The 21,590-nt window shown below is 44.0% G+C and overlaps 2 protein-coding genes across 13 annotated transcripts in view; one reads left to right on the top strand and one right to left on the bottom strand.

The window, feature by feature from the left end:
- Positions 1 to 13,773, top strand: part of LOC140626460 (testis expressed protein 56-like) — a 31,551-nt gene extending 17,778 nt beyond the window's left edge. Inside the window, exons 4-8 of one of the 7 annotated variants that reach the window (XR_012025625.1) lie at positions 3,956 to 4,071; positions 11,072 to 11,133; positions 11,533 to 11,694; positions 12,199 to 12,266; positions 13,589 to 13,773. Coding sequence is in view for 1 of the 7 variants with exons in the window: in XM_072814269.1 (XP_072670370.1) it covers positions 3,956 to 4,054 (99 nt within the window). In the remaining 6 variants the exon portion in view is untranslated. Of the gene's footprint in view, positions 1 to 3,955; positions 4,072 to 11,071; positions 11,134 to 11,532; positions 11,695 to 12,198; positions 12,275 to 13,588 lie in introns of all 7 variants that reach the window. The other 6 variants (XR_012025623.1, XR_012025624.1, XR_012025622.1 and 3 more) reach the window with 6 other exon arrangements.
- On the bottom strand, positions 10 to 20,761 carry ECI2 (enoyl-CoA delta isomerase 2). 6 transcript variants are annotated; one of them, XM_072814263.1, is made up of 11 exons: positions 20,651 to 20,747; positions 18,952 to 19,092; positions 17,072 to 17,225; positions 14,247 to 14,345; positions 13,828 to 14,013; positions 11,952 to 12,021; positions 6,871 to 6,973; positions 6,061 to 6,181; positions 2,000 to 2,089; positions 1,067 to 1,210; positions 10 to 369 (listed from the first exon to the last, which is right to left on the bottom strand). In XM_072814263.1, exons 3-11 carry the CDS (start codon positions 17,213 to 17,215, stop codon positions 214 to 216), a joined length of 1,113 nt encoding a protein of 370 aa, XP_072670364.1. In that variant the 5' UTR covers positions 17,216 to 17,225; positions 18,952 to 19,092; positions 20,651 to 20,747; the 3' UTR covers positions 10 to 213. The 6 variants fall into 6 exon arrangements, with proteins under 6 accessions (XP_072670364.1, XP_072670366.1, XP_072670365.1 ...); XM_072814265.1 differs by having other exon boundaries at positions 17,072 to 17,215; positions 20,651 to 20,741; XM_072814264.1 differs by having other exon boundaries at positions 18,952 to 19,004; positions 20,651 to 20,741.
- Positions 20,762 to 21,590: the final 829 nt, after the last annotated feature.

Raw genomic sequence — 21,590 nt, 5'->3', positions numbered from 1 at the left:
TCTTAAAGCTTGTTGTACATATTTTTTTTAATTTTTATTTATTTAATTAATTAATTTATTTATGTTGTACATAATTTGTGCTAGTGGTATATGATAATCATAAGTGGTATTTTAGCACTGAAGAAAGGCACGGTTTATTTAGTTCAAGTATTAGAAATCAGAAATGATAGCATATCCCATTCTTTGAAATGCTTAACTCTTCTAGAATAGGCTTCACAGTTTGGCCTTCCGGGATAAGAAGCTCATGACTGCATTTATGCATTCGTCTGACAGCCACCTTTCCTGGAGGACGCTGTTTTCTTCTGCGTTAACAGCATGTAGCTTTTCTTTCTCAAGATTTCTGATGCTCTGTTTGGAAATATGCAAGGTCTGAAAACACAAAACCAACAGTGAGGTCAAGAGGCATTCTAACGGGAGTGGGATTATTCGATAGTTCTGATTTTTGTTTCTCCATTGATCATGTAATTCTGTTGTGCCTTCAGATGTACGTGTAACGTTGGGCAGTGCTTCTCAAACTTTAATGTGCATACAGACCTTCTCGGTAGATGCGGGATAGGGCCTGGGGTCACACATTTCTAAAAAGCCCCAGAGAGATGCTAAAGCTTCTGGTTCCGGGACCACATTTTGAGCAGAAATAATACCAGAGCAGTTAGTCGCGAGTTTATCACATGTAAAAATGAAAGTGATACATGCTAAGAATCTCCTAAAAGTCAACCTATCCAGCTTCTCATCTGGATTCAAGAATGAAAGTGTTCGGCACAGGCACATACGGCTTATCATTCTCCTCAAAGTTACCTCCAGAAAGGACCGCCCCTCTGCCTTCATACATATCAGAAAAATGAACTGCTTATTTGAGAACTTGAATGAAAATCAGTACTTCTAACATTGTAACAGTTATTTTTTTTTTCTGTAACAGTTATTTTTAATCTCAAATTGAGATGTGCTTAAAGCCTACCAAGGTATATCTTGTTTTTTAAAATGCTTATTTTCTTAAGGCAAAGAAATTATTTCCATTTCTACTAGGAAAAAACAAAACCAAAACCAAAAACCAAAAACCAACACTAACATTTCGGGGGAGTTTTGAATATGCTTTCAGCCTGGTCCAAACTTCTTTCTGAAAAGTGCTATCGGGAAAAACTTCAGTAACAAGTCCTTGAGCACAGGCTTCTCTAGCTGTTAACTTCTTTCCAAACATGAGCATCTCTGCTGCCTGCAAAGAAAAGCAAGATTAAGACACTAACTTAATGATACACAAGTCAGTTAACCTCAGAACTAGGGGCTTTTAGGAAACAGAGGGAAGTTTCCTCATGGTCTTTTTTTTTTTTTTTTAAAGATTTTATTTATTTGATAAAGAAAGAGAACACAAGCAGGGTGAGAAGCAGAGGGAGAGGGAGAAGCAGGCTCCCTGCTGAGCACAGAGCCAGGCATGGGGCTTGATCCCAGGACCCTGGGATGATGACCCAAGCCAAAGGCAGATGCCCAAACACTGAGCCACCCAGGCGCCCCAGCCCTGGTCCTTTAATGATTAATGCCACACAGCAGTGGAGGATGAGGCACCAGGCACCCAGCTGCAAGAGCAGATCTTTGTTTGAGGAGTTGTGGAGAGTTTCTAATTTTCCCTCATATTAGATACTTCCCATAGCCTAACTCTTCTATACTTGACATTTTTAGAGTTGAGCAAATAACTCACTCTTCTTCTGTCTATATTGTCAAGGAAAAGAGAATACAGAATTGCTTTTGGCACAGAGGTTACTTATTTTTTAAAAAAGATTTATTTATTTACTTGAGAGAGAGAGTGCAAGTGGGGAGGGGAGAGCGAGAGAAAATCCTCAAGCAAACTCCCACTGAGCATGTTGTGCGACATGGGACTAGATCCCAGGACCCTGAGACCATGACCTGAGTCGAAATCAAGAATCCCCAGATGCTTAACAGACTGAGCCACCCAGGCGCCCCCAGAAGTTACTTATTACAACTTATTCTTAAGGTTTCCAAAAGCTACCTTGGCTTGGCCCATTATCTTGGGAAAAGTATAGGAGGAACATCCTTCTGGACTTTGGCCCAGGTGAGTAAAAGGAGTGTGAAATGTTGCCTATTTGGAGAAAAAGAAAAGAAAAGAAAATTACTTTCTGTATGTGATTTTTAAAAATAATTATTTGTATATATCCTCACAATGCTTAAGTGAGGAACTTTTTTTTTTTTTTTAAAAGTAGGAGTGTTGTGGTACGATATATACACACCATTCACTCTTAAATACGCAGCTTGGTGGGTTTTAACAAATGTACACTTACTTAACCAGCACCTCATCAAGATGTAGAGTATCTAGATCACCCCAAAGGGCTCCTCGTGCCCTCTGCAGTCCACCCATTCCTGTCACCCCCAAACCACCACTGATCTGTTTTCTGTCCCTCTTTTTGCCTTCTCTAGAATGTAGTATAAACAGAATCATACATTCGGTAGCCTTTGGTCTTTGGCATGACTTTCTGAGAATCACCATGCTGTTGTATTAGTAGCTTGTTCCTTGTCATTTCTGAGTAGAATTCATCACACGGACATCACAATTCGTCTATCCACTCACCAGTTGAAGCCACTGGTGTTATTTCCAGTAGGTTGGCTAGGATGACTAAGACCGCTAATGAAAATCTGTATACAGGTCTCTGCATGATTGTGCTTTCAATTCTCTTGGGTAAATACTGAGGGGTGGAATTGCTGGGTTGTGTGGCAAAATGTGGTTTAAAACTTTAGAAGAAGCAGCCCAAACAATTTGCAACGTGTGCATCGTTGACCACTCCTCCCAGCAGTGGATGAGTCCCGGTTGTTCCACATCCTCACGGAACCTTGTTACTGTCAGTTGTTTAACTTGAACCATCCCAGGAGGTGTTAGTAGTATCCTGTGGTTTTAATTTACATTTCTGTAACGACTAATGACATTGAGCATCCTTTCATGTGCTTTTTATCTTTTTTTTTTTAACTTCTTTGGTGAAGTAACCATTATAATACTTTGTCCACTATTTTAAAGTTAGATTGGCTGTCTTTTTATTATCGAGTTGTGGTTCTTTACATATTCTGGTTGCAAGTAATTTTCTTGATAGGGCCTTTCTCCTATGTTGTAAAGGGCCATTTATACTTTATTTTCTCTGGGCTATATATTCCTCCCCATTGCCCATTTTTACACTAAGTTGTTGATCTATTGCTTTATAATTGTATTTTAAAAAATATATTAGAGAGATTAGCCTTTATTATACCAATTGGAAAATTGTTTCCTCATTCTGTCATCTGTCTTGCTTTTACCTCAGAGAGGTTATTAAATTGGCTTTAAACAGTAGAATCTATTTCAATATTGGTTATTTAGACTATAGAGCCATCTTTAGTTTTTGGGTTTGTTTTTAAGTAGACTCAGTGCCTAGAACGGAGCCCACTGCTAGGCTTGATCTCATAACCCTGAGATCAAGACTTGAGCTGAGATCAAGAGCTGGATGCTGAACCAACCGAGCTACTCAGGTGTCCTTTGTTTTTGTTTTGCTTTTTAAAAAAGATTTATTCACTTATTTGAGAGAGAGGGAGGGAAGGGAATGGGGAGGGGCAGAGGGAGAAACTCTAAGCAGACTCCTTGCTGAGTATGGAGCCTTGGGATCATGATCCCTAGATCATGACCTAAACTGGAAGCCAAGTTAGAAGCTCAACTGACTGTGCCACCCAGGAGTGTCCCCCCGAATTTTTTTAACAAATATTTTTGTGTATTTCTTGACGAATGACAAGTCTTTATGAAAGGAAATTAATTGGTAATTGATAATATGTACACAGAACATTCAGACTTCACTTCCCATAATCAGATGTGGTGCTATTTCTTAATGAATATTGTTAGAAGACATAAATATATAATGTATGTAGTATATAAACGAAAACAAAAATGTAAAATAAAAAGTTACTAATGTCACCTATCATTTCCTCCTCAAAGAAAGTTTATTCAAGAAGATATACTGAGAAGTCAGGACATACTGAGAAGTCACAGCCTAAGGCGTGTAAGTGGGAAATTGAAAGGAAACACCAGCCATAGCTAAGGGCCGCAGACAGGTATGTGAAAAACTGATAGTAAACCGCATTTAACTTATTTATAATCATCCTTATAAGTAAGCATTTAGCTTTTATTTTCAGAAACAGTAGATGTAATTAAGTGTTAGGCTGTGGCATCAGACTGCTTGGTGACTCTGGGAGCTTTTTAACTTCTTTCTGCCATAGCAAACTCTATAAGATGGAGACAAAAGTAGCTATCTTACGGGGCTGCTGGTATATTAAGCGAATATGCATAATGTGCATCAACAGAGCGCCCTGTATGTGGTGAGTTCTCAAGTATTTATAATTTTTAAGATGTCCACCCTTTTATTACCTCGTAGGGAAAATGCACAATTTGCCGACAAGGAAACTAATAGGCATTGTTAACTACCGCCCATAATAAAGAAGGATTCAATTATATGAGTGTTAATCCACATTCAATATGGTATCTGTTTATGAAGTCAATGATAAATCCTATAAAATGCATTCTTCTTCACAGGTTCTTTCTTCTGTGTCTTTTTCTGATTTTAAATTGAACCTTGGTTTAATTCAGTTGGGTGAACTCTTATAAGTGGTCACTGTTTGTCAAATATTTTACTCTGGGCCAAATCTTTCAGCATTTAAATGATCTATGTGTGTTCTCTTTCAATTTCAATTCCAATTTGTATCATAGGACAGAAGTCCTAGGAACCTTGAAAAAGAAGACACATGTGACAGTCATTTTTAATTCTGAGGGAGAATCAGGACAATATTCAAATAGGATGATATGTTTGCTCTCTAAGTACTGGAGAATGAGACCCCCACGTTTAAGTCTGGAACTCCCAACCCCACCCCCACCCCTGGTCAAGACTGGTTGATCAATCAGTCCTCTCACATGAGCAGAAACTTCCATCTATGAAGGTTAGGCAGCCTGGCCCCTAGAATCTTAGTTGATGTTTTCATGGGACAATTATTAAAAACAATTAGGTCTAACAACATGCCCAATCCAATCAAACTGAATCCAGCAAAAGAACAAAACAAAAACAAAAACAAACAAAAAAACGAACCCAAGAGATAAGAATCTTAAAATATGGTTATGTCTATCAGTGGGGAAAACATCTCCAAATGAAACCAGGAATCTCTTCAGTGGCAAAAACCGAATGTTTCCCACAAGGTTGTAGAGCAGGAAATTTTACCACTGCATAAGCAAAAAGTACTCTAAGAATCTGATAACCCTACAAGTGGTTCTTAGTTCCATAGTAAAAAATCTAGAGTAAAATTTCTGAGACAAATGGTCATCACATCTTTGATCATAACGACAGAACTGCAGAGAGCCTAGGGTTCCAGGAGTCAAGGGACTGATTATCTCTGAGTGGTAAGATAAGAAGGGATTTTCAACTTTACCCTTTTCTGTATGCTTTTCCAGATTTTTCAACATTTTATTTTCTACTATGACATACATTAATACTACCAGAAGAACAGAAACTAGAATCAATGCAATTCAGTGGTGAACCCAAGGCTAAACTGTTCAGGGAAGTAACTTGAACTTCAGTTTACTTATTTGCATAGAAGGGAGTGAGGGCTTGGAAGTCCCTTCTTATTAAAAAAATTCAAATACTCTAAAATTTTAAAGTCCACAATTTGTTTACTTGGAATAAAGTATCACATTATCCACTTGCAGAACATGAAAAAATGCTATTTCCCCACCATAACAAGCTTTCCAGATCTCCCATTTCAGATTAATTGGAAAACCAAAAGTTGAGTGACTGTTACATAATTTGATTAGAATATAGAACCAAAATAGTTGGGACAATGTTCACAACCATATTGGTGTTTAGGAAAACCCAAGTTAATAATGAAGGACAAATAAGACACGTTGAATTAAATTAGAGTAATTCTTTGGGAAAAATCAAAATTTAGTCTATTCTACTATAAATTATATAATCTGTTTACTACTAGCAACAACAAAAGAGAATTCAGAGGACCTCATTTTTACTTCGTGAGTCAGTAAGTTTCTGGGGGCTGACTTACCCTGTCGGAAGCATACACAAGATCGAATAGCCCGAGAATGGTGACGGAGATTCCTATGGCTGGACCATTTATCACTGCAACCAGAGGCTTAGGAAAATCTATAAAACAGCCTACAAAATCCCTACAGAAATGGAAATACAAAACCGCATTTAAATGTCCCAAAGCATATGACTGAAGCACAAGCAAGACAGCATGGGTCTGAAATAAACTCTGGCCAGGCTGGACACCCATCTGAATGGCATTTGATGGAAGCTTACACAGTGGGTCCTATAAGCTTGACCGTGGCTCAGTCGCGCATTCTGGGCAGCCTGGTCAGGGCTGTCAGTCGCAGACTTCAAGATTAGGATGGCTGGCTGAGTATATGCTACAATATTATAGCTCAGTGGGAATTCGAAACCTTGTAGGGCAAAATGAATTAGGAAGAGAGAGGCCTTCGTGACCTCTATGCTGAGACTATTTCACCTGTCCCGTTACCAGCAGTCATGGAAATCATGCATTCCTCTGGCCAAATGAGAATTTGCTAAATCGCTCTGCTTGCTTCATTATGAGAGAACTTTTTTTATAACTGTAGTTTACTTTAGTGCTTTGCAATCGAATCTCCTGTGGAGCAGCAGGCTGAACGGGTAACAGAAGTTAAAGTGATAGAATCAATGCCCACATATTGACAGGGGCAGTCTGGAGAAATATGCTTGTCCAAAGACACATTAATTACACTAACACACAGAAGCATTTATCTTACTTCTTCTGGACTAAATCACACTTTGATGAGTAAGAATGAGCTCTCTGGCATCAGACAAATGTCACTCTTACCTCAGTAAGATGGCACCATTTTTAGCTTCCTTCTCCATTTCACCAGGGGGAATATTCATGAAATTCATCAGATCATTCCCACTAGAGTAATAGTCACCATTTCCTGTAAATAGAATCAACAGATTCACAATTCATTCGTTCTGTAATGACTGAGTATGTACTGTGTGCCAGGCTCTACGGCACGCACTGGGAGTACACTGGTGAGCCAGCTAGGGCTCCTGTCCTAACTTATAGACTAGTAAGTAGGCTGGACATTGATTTAAAAGCATACACGCAAATGTGGAGAATGCAACTCTGATACAAAGAAGTATTTGATGATGGCACGAGGGTATGTAACAGGGGATTTGTTCTCATCAGGCAGTTTAGGGAGGGATGTTCCTAAGGAGGGAACAACTGAACTGAGAGCTGAAGGACGGGCAATGTTAGCTAGAAGAAGAGGGTTAGAAAGAGTTCATGCAGAGGGAACAGCATGTGCAAAGGTCCTGTGAAGGTGGGGACTCTGGCCAGTGTGCCACAGCAGAAAAAGCCAGAGGGGAAGCCAGTGGAGGATGAGGACAAGCAGGACGGACTGTGTGGGGTTTTGCTGACCCATGAAGTTTTGACTTTTATTCTAAGAGCCACTGAAGGTGTTTTGTGTTAAAGCATAATTTACATATAAGAACACCAGTTTTAAACGCTTGGTTCAGTGATTTTTGATGGCTGCAAATACCTGTGTGATCACCATCTGAAACAAGATGTAGACCATTTCTACCATCCCAGAAAATTCCCTGCAGCTCCTTTCCAGCCATCCCACCCCCACCCTGCCCTAGTACAACTACCTTCTGACTTCAGTCACCACAGAATACTTTTGTCTATTTTAGAAATTCTATAAACCGAATCCTCTAATATGTGCTGTTGTGTCTGTGTGCTCTTTGCTGAACCAGGTCTTAAAGATTCACCTATATTCTCATATCAGTTCTTCATTCTTTTATATTGCTGAGTAGTATTCCACTGTATGACGAGTCAACACTTTCTTTATGGACATCTGAATTGTTTTTAGCTACTGTGAATTGGGTTACAAAGCATTCTGTGGATACACGCTTAATTTATCTGAAGTAATTGCTCAGGAGCGGATTGATACACCACTATGTTTCACTCCATAAAACACTGCCAACAGTTTTCAGAAGTGATCTCCTATTAGATACGTGTAGAGGTTCCAGTTGCTCCACATCATTACCAATATTTTGTATTATCTTTTAGATTTTAGTCACTCTACTGGGTGAAATATCTCGTGCATTTAATTTGTTTTTTGACGGCCAATGATAGTGAGCATCTTTTCATGTGTTAATTGGCAATCTGTGTGTCTCCTTTTATGAAGTGTCTAAGTCCTTTAGCTTTTACATCTGATTGTTGTTCTTATTGCTTTCTAAGGAGTTCTTTATATATTGTGTATATTAATCCTTAATCAGATTTACGTATAGCAAATATTCCCCCTGCCCTAGCCTGTAGTACTTGTATATTCATTTTCTTACTATTGTCTTTGATAAGCAGATGTTTTAAATTCTGATGAAGTCTAAGTTGTAAAGTTACTTTTACGGTTAGTTAGTGCTTTTTGTGTCCTGTCCAAGAAATCTCTGCCCACCTCAAGGTCACAGAGGTCACATTGTTTTCTTCTAGAAGCTTTATATTTCTGGGTTTTATGCTTACATAACTTTTAAACTAATTTTTAATTAATTTTTGTAGAGGGTGTAAGATGGGGATGAAGTTCATTTTCCCCCATTGGATATTTAGTTGCTCTGGCAACACTTATCAAAAGATTTTTCTTTTTTCCACTGAATTGTCTTGGTGCCCCTAAAGAAGTTTTAAATGGGGGAGGAATATGTTAGGGCTTATTTCAGTTCATACAAGAGTCCATGGTAGCTTGGACTACTGCAGAGGAGATGGAAAAAAGGGCTAACTTCAGAGATACTCATGAAGTGAAATGGGATTAGACTGGACATGGGAAGTGAGAGAGGGACAAGGTCAATAATGAATGTTAGGATTCTGGTCTACAAGAACAGGGTAGATGTGGCACCCAGTGTGATCTGGAACACTGAAAAAGCTCCAGAGAGAAAGATGTGGGAGGTGACACCTGTGAAAAAGTGTCACATGGGTACACAGGTTGGGAGCCCTGGGGACTCCAGATACCAAGATACCAAGGGGGGAAGCACCGGCATGTAGACTTTTGTTGGGAGAGTGGACACGGATGCAGGGTCCAGGGAGGGCAAGAAGCGAAAAGAAAACCATGCTAAGGACTGAGCCTTCAGGCTTTTGATGGCCACACAGAGGATGAACCTACAAAGGAATCAGAGACAACAGATCAAGGGGCAGGCTGTGCCAAAGAAACCTCGGGAAGACCGAGTTTAAGAAGGAGGGAAAGTCAGATGAAGCCTGAAAAATGTCCCTGGATTTAATGATACAAAGGTCAGAGTGGGGAATCTAATCAAAAGGTAGAGACCACACTGAAATGTGCTCAAGGGCAAATTTCAAAGGAAAAATTCAGAAGACATATTTTGTAGTCAGACTTTAGACAGTTCCTTTTGGGGAGCTGAGAAACAGCTATATTTGCTATCCACAGTATTTTTACATATAAATTTTTCTTTAATTTTTTTCCCTACATTTCTATCAGGAGCAAATACTATCATAAATACTATTTTTAATAATTTTATGAATACTTTGACACTTTGATGCTGGTCCTTAACGTACATATAAAAAGTTAACAGCTGGGCTTTCTCATGAACTCAACACAAGTTGAGTGATGGACAAGAGACAGAGAAGAAAAGCGCCTGGAAGCATTCAGGAAAAAAGCTAGAGAGAAAACCACAACCACAAAGAAGTGATGCCATTAGAAGCTGTAAAATGGAGCATTAGAAGCTAAAAATGCAACCAGGGAACTGGAGTACAGGATCAAGGCTAGTGAGCAAAATAACAGAAGACAAGAGTTAAGAATTCAGAGAAACTAGAAGATAATAGTCCCAGCAGACCAGACAATTCTTTTCTATAACTAGGATTTCTTTCAAAAAGAACAGACCAATTGAAACAAAAAAATTCAGAGATATTATCAAAGAAAACTTAAAACAAGCCCTTGATAATCAGTTTTAGCAGGATACACGTCCTATGAAAAAGTGATAAAGAATGGGAAAGTTGGGGATCCCTGGGTGGCTCAGCGGTTTGGCGCCTGCCTTTGGCCAAGGGCGCGATCCTGGAGTCCTGGGATCGAGTCCCGTGTCGGGCTCCCTGCATGGAGCCTGCTTCTCCCTCTGTCTGTGTCTCTGCCTCTCTCTCTCCCTCTATGTCTATCATGAATAAACAAATAAATCTAAAAGAAAAAGAATGGGAACGTATCCCCTGGTCTTCTGGGGGTGGCAGGGATCTTATAAAAGAGCTAAAAACAAAAGTAATAATAGCCCCAAACTTCTCTGGGGCAACATTCTATGCTAGAAGACAAAGGAACACTACTTAACAGACCTATACACTTGCAAGTGAGGTCTGTGGGGTGTTGAGAAATGCATGCTACCTTCCTCATCCCTTCCCTATAGGGGCAACCAACAGACACTATCCAAGGGGAATAATACAAGATAGACATATTGATGGGTACCATACAAAGCTATAAAAGCAATGAGCAGAAGCAGAAGAAAAACCTTTCAAACCATGAGAAATAAAACACATACAAAGATAAAAACAGACCATGAAATAAAAAATAACAGTGAAAAGAAGCATTAGAGGTAGTAAGCATGTAAGATCCCAGAACTAAAATGTAACAGATCTGTCATACACATAAATCTAAATAGGTAAATGGTCCTTTACTAAATCAATCAATCAATCAATCAATCAGATCGGATCAAAGGGGGGAAAATCTAACAATGTGTTCTATGAGACATAGACTATAAAAAGTAATTCAAAAAGACAAAAAGCCAAAAGGATGGTAAAGGTTTGCCAGTCAAGTTCAAAGAGTACTGAAGCAGGTGTTATGGCATTAATACTTGACAAGGTTGACTTCAAGCCAAAAAGCATTACACGAGATAAGAGATAACCATTTTATAATGATGGATAACCATTCACAAGTCTTTTAGTGTCAAAAAAAATAAAAACTTGCTTTAAAGCAAAAAAAAATTTTTTTGACATGAAGGAGAAACTGAAAGAAACACAATAGCAATAATTGCCTTTAATTTACTTTTTTCAGTCTAAGAGAGATTGATTAGAAGAAAAAAACAGAAGTGAGGGAACCTAACATAAATTAGAAAGGTAAGTCTAATCAATATATTTTTAATTCTATACTTTAAAAGAATGAATTTATTTTGGAGTAGTTCCTGGATGATATTTAAAATTGGCCATTTTCCAGTTCTTTATCTTGACGGTAGAGAGTTCAATTTAGAGCAAACTACAGGAAACTTAATAGATTTTTAAAAAATAAATCTAATGAGGTGCCTGAGTGGCTCAGTCAGTTAGGCATCTGTCCGACTCTTGAATGTCCAGCTCAGGTAATGATCTCAGGATTTTGAGATCAAGCCCCACATTGAACCCTGCACTGGGTATGGAGCCTGCTTAAGATTCTCTCTCTCTTTCCTCCCCAACCCCCATCCCCAACCCAAAATAAATAAATAGTAAATCTAATAGAACTGATCATTTCTGATTATAATTCAGTGAAGCCAGGAATCAATAACAGAAATGGAAAACCAAAAACCAACCAACCAACCAACAAACAAAAACTTTCTGGAAATTTAAGGAACTATCATTATTACGTAAAGCTTGGATGAAAGAGGAAATGGAAACCAAAAGTGAAGAATATATAAAAAGTTAACTATGGTAAAAGCACTATTTATCAAAACTTAACCTTTCAGTGTTCTCACCTATAAAATAAGAGTAATTATAGAGCCTAACTTCCCTGAATTTGTTGTAAGAAAGCTTGGAAAAAATTAAAAACTAAAAAGAAAAGTTTAAAAAGAATAGAGTATCTCAGTACTGGAAAAGACCTTGGGGCTATTTACTCCATTTCTTATCTGGTAGGAAATCCCCCTAAATAGAAATTTAATTATTTTTAAAAATCCAAGAGAATGTCTTACCCGTTAAAACAATTATGGTCGAGTCATCCTTGCTTGCAGCTTCAAGAGCAAGCATGATTTCCCGATACATCTATGTGAATGGGGGAGACGAGAAAAAGAAAGGGACTCTGAAAATGACAATCATCACATGGGATTCACTCACTCAGTCAGCCTGGCCTCTGCCAAGTGCCAACTGTTGTACTGGTTGTATTTACATAAACTAAACGGTGGCCCAATACACTCAAAAGGCTTTTCATTCCTTTTACAGTTACTTGCTGTGTATTATGTACCATCTGCTCTCGTGGACACTGGGGGATATATTCACCTCTCCCCAAGGTGAACAAGTAAGACACAGTCCTTGAGCTTTTGGAATTAATAGAGAGGGGGAGCTCTAACATGCAGATAGATTGGAGGAAGCACTGATGCGTCTAGCACGGGTAGGATGGGAGGAGGCCAGAAAAAGATTTCCAAGAAGCAATTTTTCAGCTGGGACCTCAAAAAAAGAGCATGTGTCCCAGGCAGTCCAGAAAGTGTTAAAGGCTGGGATTTCAAGACACTGTAATGGTAGCCAAAGACAATGGGCTCAATATTTTAAATCAGCAGCGTCTCTGAAAATCTTGGATGTGTCACTGTTATAGCTTTTAATGCACTGGTGCCGTATCTACCTCAGATAAGACATCAGTGTGGAGGGAATGATGAAGAGGCTTGATATTTATGGATATGCAGACACTGAAAAAAAATTGGACTTGACATAATATACAAGTAAAGATGAAATCGTATTCACTGAGGGAGGGAACGACAAAATAACTCCATTATTATTATGGTTATGATGACGCAGCATGACAGGGTAATTGGCAAGAGTGGGGATTAGGAGATGGATATATGATATATGAGGGTTTCAATTTAGGTTTCCTGGCTTATTAGTTATGTGAATTGGAGCACGTTACTACTTAGCCTAAATATTTTATTGTTAAATAGTATTAAAAGTAGGCTCCTTGTGGGAATTAAAGAAACCTCTGTGTGGAAAGTGCTGACATATACTCAGCACTCTGTAAAGAGTAGTGGCTATTACTATCACTATCATTATCATCATCATCATCATCAACACCATGATTACACAGAAATGAGGCAAGGGCAAGGGAAATGAAGTTTTGAGAATCGAATGTTCTATAAGTCAATGGCACATAGCCAACTTCAGGAAATTCTTATTTAACACTATTTTAAGTGAGCATGCTCTTTCTGGTACAATGTAGATGATAAACCCAACGAGAAAGGTTATAGCCCTCTCAAATTTTACTTGTAGATGAGCACCAAGTGTCCAATTAATTCCCTATAATTTTTCAAATGGAAGGGGTGGAAGTGGTTATTTTTATTATCATTCTAGTTCAATGAAAGATTCAAAGACCAAAGGTGCTCTCGTGAAGCAGCTCATTTGAAGCAGAGCTGCGTTATGTTATATTTAAGATGAAGGTCTTCTTTCCTTTCTCCCTCTCCTTGTACAAAACAAAGGTGCATGCAACTTGAGCAGTGCTCACTCTCCAGTCTAAGTGACATGAGCAAAGCCCGGAGACGGTCTATATCAACTTCTACACATATTCTCTTATATAGATATATGTTTCATTTATATTAATTTAATTTATTTATGCTTCTGTCACTAGGAAAGTTTTGGACACATAGAACCTACCCGAAGTCAACAAATTCTAAATAACAAATGCCCAACTCTGTTATATGAAGTAGCCACTGTTACGAATCTTCCTGCACAAATCAAACAAGAGATCAGAAAAAAAAAAAAGCAATGAGTTTTTGAGTAAAATACACCGAAGGAACTAGTTTTTGAGTAAAATAGACCGAAGGAACCAAGAAAAGCAGGACAAACTCCCAGGGCAGGTCACGTTACCTGAATGGTCAATGCATTCTTTTTGGCGGGCCGGTTCATCATGATCTTTGTGATGCTGTCTTCAGAGGTCACCACCAGGGTTTCATATCCAGGTTGTTTCCTGTCTGCTTCAGGCTTCACTTGGCTAGAGGAGTCAGACGAACTCAGATCAGACACCAAATCCACATAGTTCTGTCTGGCAGTTTCCTGAAGAGAAGAGGACAAGGAGCTCCAGCCCATGGTCAACAAATAAGCATTTTGAGCAACTTACGATGCTCAGAAACAGCACCTTGCGATGAAGAAAGAACAGATCTGATTCAACAGAATCTGTCCAGGCCTCACAGGTTCCATCTTCAATGGTTTAATAGTGAGAAGCACCTAGCCTCCTTCAGGAGTAGAGCAAGTAAAATAAAAAGCAAAGTAGCAAGTAAATTTTTTACCTTGGGCAGATTGCCAAGAGCATTCCATGCATCCCACTTGGCCTTATTGATCAAGTCAAACACACCTGGTCTGGGTGTATTACAAGGCCCCTCAGTGGTCTGTGAAAACGAGAGGGTGACTATCAGTCAAACATCCATGCAAATTAGAGTGTCAAATATTTAAGATCCATAAAATACACATCTGGTGTGAATGCGCCTTCGCCTCCCAAACACTTTCAGAAAATACTTGAATTCAACTTAACTTTCCCTTTCCCCTCTCTTTGATGCTGCTGCTAAAAATCCACAACAGAAAAAAGACTGGAGAGACCAAATGCGCCATCAGCTACCAGTCCCTAAAGTAAGTTAAAATGCCTGCATCCGAAAACAATGCAAGACAAGGGTTTGGGCAAAGTATTTTATAAAAAGTTCTAATAGTTCATTAGTGTTATATTGATGATCCCATTTTTCACACACAATCAAAATATCCAAGCAAACTATCTTCAAAAGTAACCAGCCAACAAACATGTGGAAACCTACGGTATGTTCTGTAAGCCCATTCACTCAGAGGTACAGAAAAATACCACTGTTTCAGCGGTGGGCTTTCTGCTAAGTGAACAGAGGCGTACTGGGGTAGGGTAGTAGGAATGGGCAGGGGCCAGAGCCACTGGCCCTCTGCAAACGTAACTGAAGGCTATGCAAGTAGGACATAAAAACAATGAAATTTTACTTGAGAGTAGGTGGAATGAGGGTTTTGAGATGAATATCCCATCTAACTGCTTTCCACTTAACTAGGCACATTTATTTATTTTTTAAGAATTTTATTTTTATTTATTCATGAATGAAAGACACAGAGAGAGAGAGAGAGAGGGGCAGAGACACAGGCAGAGGGAGAAGCAGGCTCCATGCAGGGAGCCCGACGTGGGACTCGATCCCAGGTCTTCAGGGTCAGGCCCTGGGCCGAAAGCAGACGCTAAACTGCTGAGCCACCCGGGCTGCCCCAAACAGGCACATTTAAAAACTCTGAATTCCCTAATTAGCTAAAGGGGGAAAGAAGAAAGAGGCTTTGAGAAACAAGAGCAGTAGAGGTGGCTTAGACTTTCCAAAGACAAAGAGACAAGAGTCACCCCGCAAGAGGCAGGCCCTGGAGAAGTGGAGGCAACGTGGTGCCCCTGGCCTTGTCCTTCCCACACCCACCATGGAGTCGGGTCGGCAATACTCCTCCCAGAATGGATGTGTGTCAACACCCTGGGAGTACTCCTGCCAGGGAAGCTCACTGGAGTCTTGCCTGAGTCCAAGGGTCTCATCTGGAGCTCTATCGCATGCGCAGGGCCTGCTAAACAGTCAGAACCCGCCCCCCCCCCCCCCCGTCCCTCCCTCCTCCCCCCAGCTCTAACTCACGCTGTTAGAATCTCAGGGCAGACAGACCGTATCAGGCATGATATTTTGACGGCTCAGGGACTACCTCCTAGAAGTCAGGGCCAAAGGCCAGGCCTCTTTCTAAGCAAAGTCAAAATCTTCACGACACACACCCAGAGAACAGGAAGGGAGGCTCGTGCCCATCACATGCAGGTGCCCAGACCAGCCGACTTCCCAATGCGGTCTTTACAGATGTTACAACTTAAAAACTTCAGTTATAAATTTTTGTTATAGGGCCGCCAGGGTAGCCCAGTGGTTGAGCGTCTGCCTCCCACTCCGGGGGTGATCCCAAGGTCCTGGGATCGAGCCCTGCATCAGGTTCCCCATGGGGAGCCTGCTTCTCCCTCTGCTTGTGTCATTGCCTCTCTCATGAGTAAGTAAATAAAATATATTAAAAAAAATTTTTGTTACAAACATTTTCAAACGTACATCAAAGTAGAATATTATAATGAATTCCCAATACTCAGCCCAACTCAGTAACTATCACTTTTGGGCCTTTGTCCATCCTTCTCTTTCCTTTTTTGCTCATTTTAGTGAATCCCAAACACCATACTACTTTACCCCTACGTATGTAGTGTGCATAAGAACGTCAACGTTTTCTTATATGATCATGGTGCCATTAATAATAACTCCCAGGTGATGAAGTTTTGGAATACAGGTGAGGTCTGGAGCTGACGACCAAGAAAGAATTCTTGAGACATCTTTGGTGCAAGATGGTGATTTTTATTAAAGCGTGGGGACAGGACCCGTGGGCAGGAAGAGCGGCTGCCCCGGGCCTGTGATGGGGGGCTGACTATGTACCTGAGAGTTGGGAGGGGTGTGAGGATAGCGTCCCCTCTAAGGAATTTTGAAAGCAAGGTTTCCAGGACCCTGAGGGGGCTGCTACTGTTGGGAAAGGTCGCTTATTACCGTCTAATAAAACCTGAGTCATGAGACCCTTCAGATGTGTATCCGTGGGCCATGTGCTTAGGGGATGATCGCCAGCATGTATCTTGGGGGGTAGAGATAAAGGAACTTTCTACAGGAATTTCTATAATATGTTAAAGGAGACTTACAGGATCCTGGGGGTCAGACTAAGATTGCCTTCTGTCCTTAGCGAAGTATGAACCTCGAGGCAGTTGAGTCCGTAGAGGAAGGTCCCTCTGCCTGTTTCAAGGACTTGTCAATGTGCTTTGTCCTCTGTTCCCTCATCGGTCTACACATTTGGTGGTTACCTCTTTTAAGTCTCTTGGACTCCGGAGTGATCCTGATAGGTTACTTCCTGCCTTAACAATACTGCAAAGCCCAATATACGAAAACTGTCACGTATACACTGTTCAGGGGAAAGGCAGCAGCACAAACCCTGCATTTCAGTAAAACACGCAGCAGATCTATTTGAGGGGCCATCTGCCCAAAACGTCTCTCAATCACATCAGACCTCAGATGTTTACCTGCTTATACAGTGCATAGAGTTTTAGCTTCACTTCATTTCCTGGGTCCTTCTTCAACAGTTTCACCTGATTCATCGCACTCTCAAAATCCTTCTGACTCGCTCCCATTGCTGTTTTGCTCATGTGCAGTGAAAGTGCTTGCATCTGCAGGGAACTGCAAATAAGACTGATTTCTAATTGTTCCCAATCCTTGCATACCCAAATGTTCTATTTCTCCTGAAACATGTTCCCTTCCCTATACCCGCCCCTTTACAAGCTGGCGGCCAACGGTTAGTGGTGCAGAAGCCACGGGCAGGCAGTCCCAACATGGGACACTTAGGCATGAGGAGTAGTTTGAGCTAAAAGTGAGCAAAGCCCGGAAGATTCAGGAAAAGCTCTGCCTCCCCACCAACTGCCCAAGTTTAGGTTGGAAAGAGGAGCTTGTACCTGGAAGAGGGCCATGAACAGAGATTCCTCTTATTTAATAAACTTTTTTTGCATAATGGGAGAACCTTTGTTTTCCCATGACCTCCTCTCCCCTTTCTGCTAATGGTCTCCCGCCTCTGCTTTGTATCCTCAGGGCCCTACTCTTCTCCTTAGCTCTGAACAGAGGCTTTAAAATAGAAGTCTGTCGGCCTCAGGTTGCCGGTCTTTGGAATTTCACGTCTATATGGATTCCCCATAGTATGAAACTAAATTTGATTTTCTCCTGTTAATCTGTCGCATGCCAATTTGATTGTTAATCCAGCTGGAAGGACTGTGAGGGGGGAATAAGCTTCTTCCTCCCCAACAGTGGATTCCAAAATGATCCCTAGAAGATGAAATCAATACAGAGGCTAACTGTAGTAATCTCAAAATAAAGGAAGCTATAAACCAGCATAGTATTTGTAGCAATTCAAATTACTGACCAAAGAAGCCAGAACCTGAATGGCCCTGTAAATTTTGACACAGGTAAGAAGAATTAAATGAAAGGCATGCAAGATGGAAGTGAGCAGGACGCTGGGCCTGAAGAGGTTAAGTGCACAGAAACTGGCCCTTTGTGTTCTAAGGACTAGAAACCCTGTCTGCTCTCACTGATGAACAAAGTATAAACCATTATCAGGTCAATTCTGTCCAGTAAAATGTGTGTCCCAACATACAGATGGAAGCGATGTAGGAGAGAAGTTGGAATTCAGAGCCAAAGGCCAAGAAAGAGTTCTTGAGACATCCTGGGTGCAATAATGTGGTTTTATTAGAAGGGACAGGACCCATGGGCAGAAAGAGCTGCCCTGGGGTCACGAGGAGTGGCCCATTATACAGTTTCAAGTTAGGAGGGGGTGAGGGAGAGCGCAGGTCTCTAAGGAAATTTTGGAAGCAAGGTCTCCAGGACCTTGAGGGGATCAGCTGTTGCTGGGAAAAGGTCACTTATTCCTAATAAACCCTGATGCAGGAGACCCTTCAGGTGGATATGGGCGGGTCCCATGCTTGGGCGGGGGTCACCAACCTGCATCTTGGGGGTGGAGCTAGAGGATGTTTCCAAAGGGCTTTTCTATGTCAGAGGAGACTCCCAGGTCCTGGGGTCAGGGTCGGGCTCGGGCTCGGATCCCTGCGGCCCTCAGCAAAGCCTGAGCCCGGAGGCGGCGGGGCTCCTACAGGAAGGGCATCCGCCTGTTGCCAGGACGTGTCAGTGGGCTGTGAGCAGTGAGGAAATTTAATTTTTCTTTTGCCTTCTCTCCCACATCGGAAGGAGGGGAGGATGGGTTAAGATACGAGAAATGTTCAGAAAGCAGATGAGCAGTTTTTGGCATTCCAGACAAAGAGCCCCTTCTCGGTAGGTGGGGGAACTACCTAGGGGGGGAGTCTAACTGCTGTGGATGCTAGTGTGTGATGCTGCCCTGAACCCCCCGTAACTACATACTCACCCTGGGAAGTTTAACCAGCCAGCTAGGAGCAGAGCAGAAACAGCAAGTGCAACCTGGTAGTTTTTTAGTTGGCAGAGGAGAAAATTTCAGTGCATGGTATCGAGGCCACAAACAAAAAAACAGATGCTCCCCACAATGACCCTGAGATATAGTTAGAGTTAATGGGATCAATGAGGTTTAAAATGATACAGTCCTCCGGAACGCTCACACCTAATGGATCGCTTCCTCTGCAATAATATAACTTTTTCACAGAGTATAATGAACCCTAGGATCAAACTCTGAAATACTAGCAACTCGATAAAATCGTCAATAATTTCTATATCAAATAACTGAATCAGGTTCTTCTCCAAAACGGGAGAACTCTGCATCCCACATGATGCACGTTAAGTTCCCAAGACAAAACGAAAGGAGAACAAAATGTCCATAAGAGAGCCCAAGCGCGCAAGTTCTCACGACATACAGCTTCTTTCAGAGGGAGTTAAAAAAATGACAAAACACAACCATCTAATTCATAAAATCGAGAAAGTCATTCGTAAGCCCACCGCGTCCCAACGACCGCGCGCCCGGGTTTTCTGGCTCTGAGCAGAGCTGCTTTCCGAGGCTCATTCACACCCTGGGACGTGTGGACTCACAGGGGCCCGACTCACAGGGGCCCGACTCACAGGGGAGCGTCCTCTGAGCGGCACCCCGGGGGCGGCACCCCGACCACGCGGCCTCTGCCCTGGGTGGGAGAGCCGGGGGGGCTGAGCTCCTTTGGCCACTTGCGTCTGGGCCCACGAGCCCCCAGGGCCTCGCACCCGCCGCGGGGGGACCCCACGAGCACCCGAAGCCTCGCACCCGCCGCCCTGGGGCTCTCGCACCCGCTGCGGGGGGACCGCACCAGCCCCCGGGGCTCTCACACCCGCTGCGGGGGAACCCCCCAGCCCCCAGGGCCCTCGCACCCGCCGCGGGGGGACCCCACGAACCCCCGGGGCTCTCGCACCCGCCGTGGGGGGACCCCACGAGCCCCCGGGGCCTTACACCCGCCGCGGCGGGATCCCCACGAGTCCCCGGGCCTTCGCACCCGCTGCGGGGGGACCCCACGAGCCCCCGGGCCCTTGCACCAGCCACAGAGGGATCCCATGGGTCCCCGGGGCCCTCGCACCCGCTGCGGGGGGACCCCCACCAGCCCCCGGGGCCTCGCACCCGTCGTGGGGGGACCCCACGAGCCCCCGGGGCCTTACACCCGCCGCGGCGGGATCCCCACGAGTCCCCGGGCCCTCGCACCCGCCGTGGGGGGACCCCACGAGCCCCCGGGGCCTTACACCCGCCGCGGCGGGATCCCCACGAGTCCCCGGGCCCTCGCACCCGCTGCGGGGGGACCCCCACCAGCCCCCGGGGCCTCGCACCCGTCGTGGGGGGACCCCACGAGCCCCCGGGGCCTTACACCCGCCGCGGAGGGATCCCCACGAGCCCCCGAGACCTCGCACGTGCCGCGGGTGGACCCCCACGAGCCCCCGGGCCCTTGCACCCGCCGCGGGGGGACCCCACGAGCCCCCGGGCCCTCGCACCCGCCGCCGGGGGCCGCCTCCGCCCCGAGGAACCGGACGCCCGCCGTCGCCCTGCCCGGGGCCCTGGCGCTGCCCCGACGAGGTAAGGGAGGGGCCCCCGCCCCGGCCCCCCGGCCCCCCGGCTCCCCCCGCCCGGCCCCGGCGCTCACCTCGGGCCTGCTCCCAGCCGCCAGCACCGGACTGCGCCCGCCAAGGCCATGACTGACGCGCTGCGGCCGGGACAGCGGGGGCGGGGCGGGGCGGGGCGGGGCAGCGCCCGGGGTGACGCGCGACCCGGCGGAGGCGGAGGCGGAGGCGGAGGAGGAGCGAAGGCCCGAGGCGCCCCCCGCTGCGTCGGGGGCTGTGCCCTAAGGGGGCACCGAGGGCGGAGGGCTTCCGGGCGGGGAAGCGCACCTGGGAGCGCACCTGGGAGCGCACCTGGGAGCAGAGCCGGGCGGCTCAGCGTCTCGAAATCCCGTCCCGCCGTCCGTAACCCTCGGCCTCCTTGGAGCTCTGCCCACGCACCTGACAAAGTGCTTTCTTCGGAAAGAATAGTTGAGCCTTGGAAGGGCCTCGGGCCATCCCCTCCCCCTTCCAGGGGAACCGCAAAGATCGCTGCTTTAAACTGGGGCAAAACGAAAACCACAGGCCCCAAATACAGACCCCTCTGGCCAGGCCCTGGGGCAGCAAAGGAAGACCCGGCCCCCACCCCACCTGCGGCTTCCTGGCCACCCCCTCCCCCCTGGGACCTTTAAGGGTCAACAGGGGATCCGCTGGTCCCTACTAGACTGACCCTCCTGGTTCTTTTTAGGAGGGTGACCTTGCCAAACACAATGCATTCTTTGCTAAAGATTTTCTTTTCTCTGCTCCCTTTCAGCCTTTAAAAACGTTTCCTTTCCTGCAGCTCAGCAGCACTCCTTTCTAGGTACTAGAGGGCGGCGTGCTGCCGGGCTCATGAGTCATGTAGTAAAGTCAGTTAGGTGTCTAAATGTGTGTGATTTACTGTGCTCAAGGTGGAGCATCTGAGTAGGCCTGGGGCCAGCCGGATTTTGAGGCTGACACTGGATTCCCTATACACAGTGACCCAGGCTGCTCGCCATTCTTTTTGTA

Source organism: Canis lupus, chromosome 37 (assembly GCF_048164855.1).
Source record: "Canis lupus baileyi chromosome 37, mCanLup2.hap1, whole genome shotgun sequence".
Taxonomy (NCBI): domain Eukaryota; kingdom Metazoa; phylum Chordata; class Mammalia; order Carnivora; family Canidae; genus Canis; species Canis lupus.
Note: the sequence above shows the minus strand (reverse complement) of the source record. Positions and strands in the feature narration are given on the sequence as shown.

Excerpts from the sequence above, each read along its gene's own strand:
- ECI2 (XM_072814262.1), bottom strand. The coding sequence starts at position 20,700 with ATGGCCTTGGCGGGCGCAGTCCGGTGCTGGCGGCTGGGAGCAGGCCCG. Across the intron at positions 14,346-17,071 it reads TCTATGCACTGTATAAGCAG|ACCACTGAGGGGCCTTGTAA; the intron begins GTAAACATCTGA and ends TCGTTTTCACAG. Across the intron at positions 6,974-11,951 it reads GACCATAATTGTTTTAACGG|GAAATGGTGACTATTACTCT; the intron begins GTAAGACATTCT and ends TTCTATTTACAG.